This window comes from Sus scrofa, chromosome 10 (assembly GCF_000003025.6).
Source record: "Sus scrofa isolate TJ Tabasco breed Duroc chromosome 10, Sscrofa11.1, whole genome shotgun sequence".
In the NCBI taxonomy this organism is placed as follows: Eukaryota; Metazoa; Chordata; class Mammalia; order Artiodactyla; family Suidae; genus Sus; species Sus scrofa.
The window spans coordinates 41441293-41453457 of NC_010452.4; the positions used below are offsets into that span (position 1 = coordinate 41441293).

Below are 12165 nucleotides of genomic sequence, written 5' to 3' on the forward strand. Positions count from 1 at the left end.
TCTTTTTTTTTCAGATTTTTTTCCGTTATGGTTTATCACAGGAGATTGAATATAGTTCCCTGTGCTACACAGTAGGACCTTGTTGTTTATCCAGCCTGTATATATTAGTTGGCATCTGCTAACCACAAATTCCAAGTCCATTTCCCCTTGGCAACCATAAGTCTGTTCTCTATGTCTCTGAGTGTTTCTGTTCATAGATAGTTCATTTATGTCATATTTTTGATTCTACGTATAAGTGATATCATATGGTATTTGTTTTTCTGAATTACTTCACTTAGTATGAGATGTTACTTCTCCTTGCATCCGTGTTGGTGCAGATGGCATTATTTCGTTCTTTTTTATGGCTGAGTAATAATCCGTTATATACACCTACCATATCTTCTTTATCCATTCATCTGTTGATAGACATTTAGGTTATTTCTATGTTTTGGCTGTTCTGAATGGTGCTGCTCTTTACATAGGGGTGCATGTATCTTTTTGAATTATAATTTTGTCTGGCTATATGCCACATGGTGGGGTTGCTAGATCATATGGTAGTTCTATTTTTTAGTTTTTTGACAAACTTCCATACTGTTCTCCATAGTGGCTGTTCCAGTTGACATTCCCACTAACAGTATAGGAAGTTTCCCTTTTCTTGACACTCTCTAGCATTTGTTATTTGTGGTATTTTTTTTTTAATCATGGCCATTTTAAGCAGTGTGAGGGGGTACCTCATTGTAGTTTTGATTTGCCTATCTCTATCATCAATGTCAAGCATCTTTTCATATGCCTCTGTATGTCTTCTTTGGAGAAATGTCCATTTAGTCCTTCTGCCCATTTTCCAGTTGGGTTATTTTGTTGCTGTTGTTGAGTCATGTAAGGTGTTCTGTATATTTTAGACATTAAGGCTTATCAGTCACATCACTGGCAAATATTTTCTCCCAGTCTAGATTGTTGATGGTTCCCTTCATTGCGCAAAAGCTTATAGGTTTGATTAGGCCCCATTTGTTTTTGTTATTTCTCTTGCCTTGGGAGACTGACCTAAGAAAATATTGCAATGATTTAAGCCAGAGAATGTTTTGCCTCTCTTCTCTTCTAGGAGTTTCAATGATACCACATCTTATATTTAAGGAATAAGACCCTTTTTTTTAGGGAGTCAGTCAATATTTCTGATCCTGCCTTGCAGAAACAGAGGGTATAAATGACAGGGAGGCAATAACAGAGAGAGGAGCCTGCCTCCGGCTGGAGTAGGAGAGAGCTCTGTGCCCTGACTTGGATCTGCCATCCGTGGGAACTGGATCTGATGGGTGTGTGATGGAGGCAGCACGGGTGGGGCAGGAGCACTGTGGAGGCCAGAGGTCCCCACCCGGGGCCCCCGAGGCACAGCTCAGGGGCCTCACCACCTGTGCTAGTTGAGTGCCTCCTAGAAGTTCCATGGGATGTGTTTTGTCCTTACGCTAAGTTCTTAGACACCAAGACTGAGAACCCCCTGGAGTCACACAGCTAGAAGTGGACAGGGATGGACACTAAAACCACCCCCCCCTTTTTTTTTCCCTGAGGAGGCCCTATGGCTTGGAGGAAAGGTCCCAGGCCCGGCGGGGCCCCTACAGCCTGGGTCTGAATCCTCTCTCAAGCCCTTCCCAGCTGTGCAAGTTGGGTAAAGTTACTTAAGCTGTCTGAGCCTCGGTGTTCTCACCTGGAAAATAGGGATTATAAGACCCAGCTCGCAGGCTGCAGTGATCTGGTGTGTGTGGTGTTGAGCATGCGGAAGTGCAGGGCATCATCCACACTGATGTTCTCAGCACCAGAAGCCTAGTTATTGCGTTGAACTTGAAGATGAGATAACGTGGATCCACCCAAAACGATAGCGTCTTCCAAAGGATCTCCATTGTGGGTTTGAGCCCCTGGATGAGTGCAGAGTTGGCAATACGATAAACCACAATCTGTGCTGCTTGGTGCGAAAGACAAAAAGAGGTTATATCGTGGGAAATCATCTACTGACCTTTGGTGGTGTGGACCCGGGACCTTTCAGGAACAGCCTTTGAAAGGAGCTGTCCTTCTCATCCTTAAAATACAGGAAGGGAAGGAGCTTGGTGTTATACAAAATGAGACAAGAGCACTACAGCTCTTGGTCATTGCTTTACCTTAGCTGGTAGGTATCAAAAGGGAAGGGATGGAGGAGTTCCCACTGTGGCTCAGTGGGTTAAGAAGCTGACATAGTATCCATGAGAATGCAGGTTTAATCCCTGGCTTCGTTCAGTGGGTTAAGGATCCGGCATTGCCACAAGCTGCAGCATAGGTCACAGATACGGCTCGGATCTGGTGTTGCTGTGGCGGTGGTATAGGCCGGCAGCTGTAGCTTTGACTTGACCCCTAGCCTGGGAACTTCCATATGCTAAAGGTACAGCCATAAAAAGGGGGAAAAAAGTGATGGAAAGTGAATTAAGGACTAAAACGATATTAAAATGCATTTTTCAACTAGATCTCAGGTTTCTGAGGCCTTCCTGGACTATTTACTTGGAGGCCTCTAAGAAATGCGGCTTTGACCCGGGCAAATACTTCCTGTCATTTCTTCCCAGCGAGCACAGCGTACAGGTCACAGCCAGACCCCGCGGCACCTTTATGAGCAAAGTGACAGTTTTGACAAAGCCCAGCTGCAGAGGATTAAGTGAGGCCAGGGAGCATTCAGGTTCCAGGCTGTCCCTCGGGGAGCAAAAAAGCCTGGCCTCATGGCACGTGCAGCCGCTCCGTGCTCTTCGTCACGGAAGCACTGGCCCCTTGGTGACAGCCGGCCCAGCCCCCACATCACTCAGCCCCCACAAGGGCTGCACCTGCAAACAGGACTGGATCCCCGGAGCTTTTCTGGGGCGGCCCCAGCAGACAGGGCACTGGCCCACGTGACTGCCATTTACCATGTTCAAGGATTATTCACCCAAAAGACAAATCATGTTTATATAGGAAGATAGCAAACAGTCTTTTCCCAAGAAAATGTGTATCTAGTAACTTACTGTCTTACAAACTTCAAAAGAGAAAAGTCTATGTTGTTTGCCCTGCTAAGATTTAGCCAATGCCCTCGAGGTCCCAGACGGTGAGATAACCTGCCCTTAATCCTGGCTGCACGCCCTGGTGGCCGATCTCTCCATCCCAGGTTATTGTGTGAAACTGATCCATCAGCACCCTCTCTTTCCTGCTTCTGACCGAACTTGGAGGCTTCAGGGTGAGGTAGGCAGGATGGTTTTGGCAGACTGCCTTTTTCCCTTCGTGCTTGCCGCCGGCCCAGCTGCAGTTCGCAGTCTCCTTTCTCCCTCAGCTCATCTGCCACCAAAGGAGGGTGTCATGTGGAGAATGCATTTGTGTCTTTGAGCCCCCGGCCCTGCTCTGGCAGCGTGGCTTTTCTCTGTCACACACTTGGAGGACCTGCCACCTCCCCTAGGATGACAGCTGTTTTTCTCAGGGTATCAGGAGGACCCTTCAGTCCCTTTTTCTCCAGTCTGGAAACTCAGGATCCGCGAGCTAGCAGAAAGGTGGTTTGTCTCTCCTCCCCTGATGAAATTGATGTCACCCTCAGTTGTGAATTTTGCCCCTGCCCTGCACCCCTAAGCTGATTTTCTGGTTTTGTTTTTGTTTTCATTTAAATGGTCGCACCCACAGCATATAGAAATTCCCGGGGCCAGGAATCAAATCCAAGACGCAGCTGCAGTAACACTGAATCCTTTAACCCACTGCACCGGGCTGGGGAATCGAATCTGTACCTCCGCAGTGCCCTTGGGTCCTTAACCCACTGCATCCCAGGGGGAACTCCCCAAAGCTCCTCCTTTGCTGTTTGTCCCCACCCACGCTGGGGCTCTGAGCCCCACCTTGGCTCTTCTCTGGGTTTATTGGTTGCTCACCCCGCTCTGCTGTTCTGTGTGTTTGCAGTGGGAAGTCGGCAAAGGGGGGAGCATTCGGTCAGGGTGGCCGGCAAAGAGAAGTGTGTCTACTTCTTCTGGCAAGGCCGGCAGTCGACTGTGAGCGAGAAGGGCACATCGGCTCTGATGACAGTGGAGCTGGACGAAGAAAGGGGAGCCCAGGTAGGTCCTGGAGGCAAATGCGCCAGAAATGACGGAGGTGTCCTTTCCAGGAGTTGTAAGATGTGTGGTGTGGCCTGGTCCCTTAAAGACCGGATTCGCGCGTGCGTGCGTGCATGTGTGTGTGTGTGTGTGTGTGCGCGCGCGCGCATGCTTTTTAAGGCAGTTCCCTCGGCATTTGGAGGTTTCCAGGCTAGGGGTTGAATAATAGAAGCTATATAGCTGCCTGCCTACACCATAGCCACAGCAACATGGGATCTGAGCCACATCTGTGACCTACACCACAGCTCACGGCAACGCTGGATCCCCAACCCACTGGGTGAGGCCAGGGATTGAACCCGCATCCTCATGGATACTAGTCGGATTCGTTTCCGTTGCACCACAATGGGAACTTCTTAAGGTCATGATTCTAATGAACCAAGACACCATTGTCTAAAGCCCCCTTAATCCTAGTCCAGCTTCTCCAGATTTCAGGCTCTGCCTCACCAGTCATCTCCCCTCCCACTGGCCAGGAAGGCAGACCTCTTATAGTAGAACCTTAAAGTATATCAGCAAACAGTCCACAGAACAAGTACAAAGAGTCCTTGAGTGTTATTTTTTTTTTCAGCTTCAACTTAACCATCAAGGAATTGGAAATTAAAAGAGAGAGAGAGAGAGATGCCATTTTCCACTCCTAAAATGGCAGAGACTTTTAGAAGACAGGGCTGGCAAGGATTCAGTGGGTTGGGTTCCCGTACCTGCTTCCACTGGGAAGCAGAAATAGAAATAGCCATCCCGCAAAGCAGTGTTGGGTCAGGCACCTTAAAATACTCATAGACTTTGATCATTTATTCCACTTGCACAAATCTAGCCCAAAGAAATAGCAGATTGATGGAAAAAATTGAATCTTCCCACTGTCTGCATTCCTCAGGTGATTTTTCTAAAGACAGATCAGATCCTGCCTCGCCTTTGCTGTCCATCACACTCGGACCACCATCTGACAGTCTCCCAGGGGTCAGAGGGCACCCTTCTCCAACTTCCCTCCCCTTGCACGTGGTCAGGCCACTCCCACCACCTTCTGGTTCTTCCCTCTTTCCACCCACCCCAGGGCCTTTGCACTGATTCCCTGGCCTGGAACCTTACAGAATTCACGTTTCTGTTGGAATGTTGCCTCCATGTTTTATCCAAATCCCTCCCCTTATTCCTATCCTTCTCTGTCCCTCTGCTCTGCTCTGTTTTTTCCTAGCACTTACTCCTATGTAAAGAGTTGTTTTGTTTACTTACGTATTCTGTCTTCCTCTGCAAGCCTGAAACAGACCACATCTGTCCTGGTCTTGCCCACCGTTATTACCCCAGGGCCTGCGTAGTGCCTGGCAGCTATTCCTGCCCCAAACTAAGGATTTGAAAGCATTTCTTTTTCATGTTTGGATTATCTATGCCTCAGATCCCATCCTTTATTACCAGCAATTAAAGAGTTGACTCTGAGGTTTTGGAAAGCATGACACCCTATCTTAGCTGAAGAGTTAACAACAGTGTAAGGAAGAAGAGCAGGGGAATTTTTTTCCAGAAATATCTCAGCACTCACTCAGCCTTCTAGATTCCTAAGATCCAGCTGATCCAGCTGGCTTCCCTAAAAAGCATTTAATGCATCCTTTGTACTATGAACTATATTTTACAGATAGTTTTCAGTGACAAACAGTTGTTCATTTTTGCCTCATAAGAGATCACTTCAACTGCCTTTTTTTTTTTTGTCTTTTTTTGGGCAAAGGCTGAATGAATGTTTATTTTTTTATTTTATTATTATTATTATTATTATTATTTTGCCATTTCTTGGGCCACTCCCACGGCATATGGGAGGTTCCCAGGCTAGGGGTCTAATCAGAGCTGTAGCTGCCAGCCTATGCCAGAGCCACAACCACTCGGGATCTGAGCCGCGTCTGTGACCTACACCACAGCTCACGGCAACACAGGATCGTTAACCCACTGAGCAAGGGCAGGGATCGAACCCGCAACCTCATGGTTCCTAGTCGGATTCGTTAACCACTGCGCCACGACGGGAACTCCCTATTTTTTTTTTTTTTTTTTTTTTAGGGCTGCACTTGCAGCATATGGAGCTTCCCAGGCTCTAGGGGTCGAAATGGAGCTGTAGCTGCTGGCCTTACACCACAGCCACAGCAATGCGGGATCTGAGCCGAGTCTATGACCTACACCACAGCTAATGGCAGTGCCAGATACCTGACCCACTGAGCAAGGCCAGGGATTGAACCTGTGCCCTCGTGGATACTAGTCAGATTCATTTCTGCTGAGCTACAACAGGAACTCCCGGAATGAATGTTTTATCGTAACTTCAGTCATTCCTTAGAGTTTTGAGTCTTAATCTTTCTAATTTGATCATTTCATTTCTTATCAATCCAAAGCATGGGAAATCATTGCAGGAACAGAAAATCCAGCCGCAAAATGGCACTTAATGACGCAAAATGGGCCCTAAGATTGATATTAAATCATGGTGAGAAATGCTTCCTACCTTTTAATGCTCCCCAGGCTGCCAGGCTCAATAAACAATTTCCTGTTTAAGGGAACACGTCTTGGCAAAGTGAGAGTCAGTTGGCTCAACCCTATGGTATTGTTATTCTGATGGCTCTCAGGCTGATGTGTTAACAGATGTGTGAGCAGAAGCACCTTGAAGTGACAGGCTGTGAGTGGATGAGAGGTCACCAAAGAGACAGTTCTTTCCCCTGGAATTACAAGTCAGTGATGGGTCATTCTTAAAAACATGTTTCAATTAATCATGTCATATCCATACAATGGAATACCGTTAAAATATCCAGATTCATGTTTTAAAAGAATATGCAATGACAGAAAAACATTAGTTGAGGAAAATCACAGTATGAAACAGCAATCCTATTTGGGAAAAATACAGCCCTGAAAAATACTTTGTAATAGAGGAAAGCTGTGCACTGGAATTTAAGAGTGCTAAATCTTCGTATAATATGGTTTAATATAAACCATCTACAAATAAGAGTATTGTCACTGCTTTTTATTTGTCCTTCTCAATATTTTGTAGATTTTCTGCAACAGGCATGTATTATTTTTATGACTCTGCAAAACCGGTACGTAGGACTTACTGTAATGTGTTTGCATTGGAAGGTCCAGGTTCTCCAGGGAAAGGAGCCCCCGTGTTTCCTGCAGTGTTTCCAGGGGGGCATGGTGGTGCACTCTGGGAGACGGGAGGAGGAGGAAGAAAACACACAAAGTGAGTCACTTTTACTGTTGGAATTTGCTTTTTTTCCCTTTCTCTCCTGGAAGGTACTTTTATAGGCGTGGGGGTTTAGGGTAAGTCTCTCTTCATATGGCTGTGGCTTTACCACTGAAAGCCGCCTGATGTTTGCCTTGTAAATCAGCTTTATGGGAGCCTGTGCCCCTCCCCCTTCAGAACTGTTGTCTGAATCCAGCCTTGCAGGCAGGAGGCTGCTGGAAGATGACTCAACCTTAAATGGGATCTTCACAGCAGCTCTTTTTTTAGGAGGGAAAAGCAAAATCAGTTATCTTCTCTTTGAAATTAGGGGGTTTTTGTTGGCCAGCATTGCCCCCCATGCCTTTCCCCCCAAAAATCATACACTTAGAGCCTTTTAAAGTATGTCTGTTATGACCTACCTGGGTATTTATACATTTTTTAAAAATGGTATTTCTGCATCGTGAACTGTTGGTGACCTGCTTCTAACTCGAAAAAGACTTGCTTTTTGGACCTAAGGCCAAGTGTCTGCCTCACCTCCACCTGCACCTCCTGTCACAGGAAGGAGGAGGGACCTTCGGCTGCCCCCACCCCTCCCCCTCTGCGGGGCTCCTCCCCCCTGCACTGGGTCCCTCCCCCTCCACTCTGCCCCTCCTCCTCTGCAGCTGAGGCCTAACTGTGCCTCTGGTGCCCCCTGCAGGCGAGTGGAGGTTGTACTGTGTGCGTGGAGAGGTGCCCATTGAGGGCAACTTGCTGGAGGTGGCCTGTCACTGCAGCAGCCTGAGGTCCAGGACATCCATGGTTGTCCTCAACGTCCATAAAGCCCTCATCTACCTGTGGCACGGATGCAAAGCCCAGGCCCACACAAAGGAGGTCGGAAGGACTGCGGCAAATAAAATCAAGGAACAGTGAGTGCTGCGTGCCTGAGGGTTGCCTCGTTGCAGGCTGGGTGGAAGGATCCCAAGGTCCCCTTGGCCGTCCTGTGTGCCTAGAGTGACTCACGGTGATGGGGGGGCGGGGTGGGAGGCGCGTTGCCAACGAAGTCGGGGGGTGGGGGGCCGCGGGGGGCTGATGGTACAAGTGCATGTGACACGCATCCAGCCCAGATCTCCCCTGTGAGGGTTCCCCCACTTCCTGAGGATTTACCTACCTCAGTAAAAAGTAGCTGACGTGAAGCAGCTTCCTTGGAGATGGGATTTGGCTTTTGAATTGTCAGCCTGGAGTCCTTTGCTATTTAAAGAGCAAATTTCTACATGCCTTGGCCCTACAGGTTTAGGATCCAGCATGGTCTCTGCTGCGGCTCGGGTCACTGCTGTGATGTGGGTTCGACCCCCAGCCCCAGAACTTCCGCACTTCACCATGTGGTGGGTGTGGTCAAAAATAAACATTGAGCAAATTTCAGATATCACTTAGGGGATCAGAGTTGGTTTGGTCAGAGCAGTGGAAAGTTTAAGAGCATTTAGTTACAGAGAGTCTGGAAATCACCCACTGTGTCTGTTCAGTGCCTCTTCCTTAGAGGAAAACAGTGTCCCCACCTGAGGCATTACAGGAGCCCCCACGAGGGCTCTTGGGCAAGCAAACCAGGTGCTAGGTCTCTGTCGTCTCCCGGGCAGGCTCCCCCAAGTGCCCACTACCCAGATACTGCGCCCTGTGACTCTGGGCAAGCCAGGGGTAAGGAGCCAAGGAGAAGCTGAGCCACCCGCCACCTGTCCAGGTGGGCTTTTGCTGCCTCTGCGCTCTCTGTAGCCTGTGAAGAACGGCATTGCAGGCTTTCAAGGAACCCCAGTGCCCCATCCCCCAGGCGTCAGCGGATGCCCAGCAGTTCTTCAGCCCACCTGGGAGGACCTTGGTGACACCTGTACAGTAGAAATGAAGGGTGTCCCAGGGCCACTTCCCACCTGGTGCAATGGTTTAAAATCCACTCTCTGGGCACCACGACGGATGGTGTGGCATGGCATGTCCCCAGGACTGTGCTGACAACCCTTCCAGCAGGCAGACAGCTGTGAAGGAAGATGTTTCGTCTTGAAATGTCATTGTGAGGCGCAGGGAGCTGGCAGGGATGAGGAGCAAGGTTTGGCAGGTCTCCCAGGGTGCTCATGGTCCCTGCAGTTCTTCCCTGGACCATGGGGGAAAAGCATGACGAGTCACACACTCCCTCCTTCAGCCAAAACATGCTGGACCCCAGCCTGGTGCCACGCACAGGCTTAGGGACAGGGCTCTGGTACGGGACCCACCCAGCTCGGGATGAGGAATGGAAAACACGTATGTTACATATAAAACGTATATCATTTTCATCATGTCTCTTTGTCATCATACGTTTCTAAGGGCAACCCCCAGCCACACGTAATCACTCTCAACTATGCTGCAAAGCATATTTCCCTTCATTTCAAGAAGTGTTTTAGCTGGAAAGCAGAAGAGAGGTGAACCCATCTCCAGATTCAGTCTTGAATGATTTTGTGCTGCCGACACTTCCCGGCCTCACGAAAACTCCCGTGCTCTCTCTCTCTCCTTACAGATGTCCCCTAGAGGCAGGGCTGCACAGTAGCAGCAAAGTGACAATTCACGAATGTGACGAAGGGTCAGAGCCCTTGGGGTTCTGGGACGCGTTGGGGCGGAGAGACCGGAAAGCCTACGACTGCATGCTTCAAGGTAACCCCCAGCCCGGAGCCTCTGCCTGCAGGTTCACCCGGTACCTATATACACGCACGTGCTCCGCACAGCACAGGGCGAATGGCTCCCAGGCAGGTCTTCCTGGGCCAGCAACCCAACAAGGAGGCTAAATAGTGTGTCTGACTAATCATGATGCTAAAGGGAAACTTGCTATGTCAGAAATGAGGTCCAGGGGAAAGAGGTGGAGAGTTAAAAAGAAAAAAGATGGGAGTTCCCATTGTGGCTCAGTGGGTTACGAACCCGACTAGCACCCATGAGAATGCGGGTTCGATCCCTGCCCTTGTTTAGTGGGTTTAAGATCCTGTGTGGCTGTGGCTGGTAGCTGCAGCTTGAACTCAACCCCTAGCTCGGGAACTTCCATATGTCACAGGTGAGCCCTAAAAAGAAAAGGAAAAAAAGATGACTTCCAGGGGAAATCACACAGGGCTCCATGGAAGACACAGCACTTACACAAAGCCTTGGAGGTGGAGGAATGACCTTCTTGGTTAGGAAGGCGAGAGGAGCACAGAGTGAACCTCTGGAACAAGATGCTTTTGGTTTGGCCAGTCATTCAGGGTGCAGGGATATAGTGGGGTTTAAATTAGAAAGTAGGTCTTGTCTTTAAATCACAAAATACAGATCAACTTAAATACAGAATAACATGAGAAAAACCAATAATACAGTTTTGGATGTTAGACACTGTCTAAACACTTGCTATACATTAACTCATTTAGTGCCCACAACCCAACACACGCTGTTCTTTACACCAGTGGGAAACGGAGGCCTGGGGAGGCCAACCAGCTTGCTGCAGGTTGGACAACACAGAGCATCCTCAGAACCACTCCTTTATACTGCCTCTCAGTTTTCACAAACTTTTACATGGGTTGTTTTTTTGTTTTTTGTTTTTTGTTTTTTTTTTTTGGTCTTTTCAGGGCCGTACCCGTGGCATATGGAGGTTCCCAGGGTAGGAGTCGAATCAGAGCTATAACTGCCAGCCTACACAGAGCCACAGCAATGCCAGATCTGAGCCATGTCTGCAACCTGCACCACAGCTCACGGCAATGCCAGATCCTTAACCCACTGAGCCAGGCCAGGGATTGAACCCACGTCCTCATGGATACCAGTCAGATTCATTTCTGCCGAGCCACAATGGGAACTCCAACATAGGTTTTTAAAAGAGAGTAGAGGAGTTCCCTAGCCAGCTTAGCAGGTTAAGGATCTGGCATTGTCAGTGCAGCTGCTGTGGCATGGGTTCGATCCCTGGCCTGGGAACTTTCACATGCCACAGGCATGTTGACCCTTGAACAACGTGGAGGTCAGGGGTCAATCCCCCCACAGAACTGAAAATCCACATATAACTTAACTCCCCCTCAAAATTTTTTATTTATTTTATTTTTTTTAGGGCCACACCCTCAGCACATGGAGGTTCCTAGGCTAGGAGTTGAATCAGAGCTGTAGCTGCTGGCCTACACCACAGCCACAGCAATGCTGGATCCTTAAACCACTGAGCAAGGCCAGGGATCAAACCCACAACCTCATGGGTCCTAGTTGGGTTCGTTGTCCACTGACCCATGACGGGAACTCCGAAATTCATATTTTTTTTTAACAGGCATAATGATTCATGCATTGATAAGGAAGAAACAGCAACGTGATTGCTTTATGGTTGCCTAGTGTCACTGATACAAGTGCTTCACAGCAGCCCAGCCTGTATACTAATGAATGAATATTTACCAGTTTTTATGGCAGGCAGTTTTACAGTCATATTCCTAATGCAGTACCCAAAACACGGTTTCCCAGGCCAGGGATTTAACCCCAAGCCATAGAAGTGACCTGAGCTGCTACAGTGACAAATGGTGGATCCTTAACTTGATGTGCCACCAGGGAACTTCAAAACAGTTACATTTTTTTAAAAAAATTACTTATCCATGATGATAGACTGATATGCAGTTTCTCCAGTTACAAGAGAGCCATACTATAAAGGAATGTAATTATTTGAAAACCAAGTTATCAAGGAGTAAGAAAACATATTATTAACTTTAGACTAAATATCATTCACCTTATGTCTATTAGGATAGATTAATATCTACATTATATTTGATGCATTCATGACATACCTAAATTTTCCCAATTCTTCTAGGCTACGCAGTTCATCTATGAGTTTTTTCAAATTGTCACAAATCTCTAAAAAATTCCAATATATTTGTTGAAGTATCTCCATGTGTAAGTGGACCCGTGCAGTTCAAATCTGTATTGTTCAAG

The 12165-nt window shown here is 47.9% G+C and overlaps 1 protein-coding gene across 46 annotated transcripts in view; it reads left to right on the top strand.

The window, feature by feature from the left end:
- SVIL (supervillin) overlaps nucleotides 1–12165 on the top strand; it is a 286393-nt gene that overhangs the window by 264935 nt on the left and 9293 nt on the right. For all 46 annotated transcript variants that reach the window (XM_021064788.1, XM_021064756.1, XM_021064759.1 and 43 more), the window contains 4 exons: nucleotides 3898–4049; nucleotides 7173–7278; nucleotides 7958–8165; nucleotides 9773–9906. In XM_021064788.1, coding sequence (XP_020920447.1) covers nucleotides 3898–4049; nucleotides 7173–7278; nucleotides 7958–8165; nucleotides 9773–9906 — 600 coding nt within the window. The remainder of the gene's footprint in view (nucleotides 1–3897; nucleotides 4050–7172; nucleotides 7279–7957; nucleotides 8166–9772; nucleotides 9907–12165) is intronic.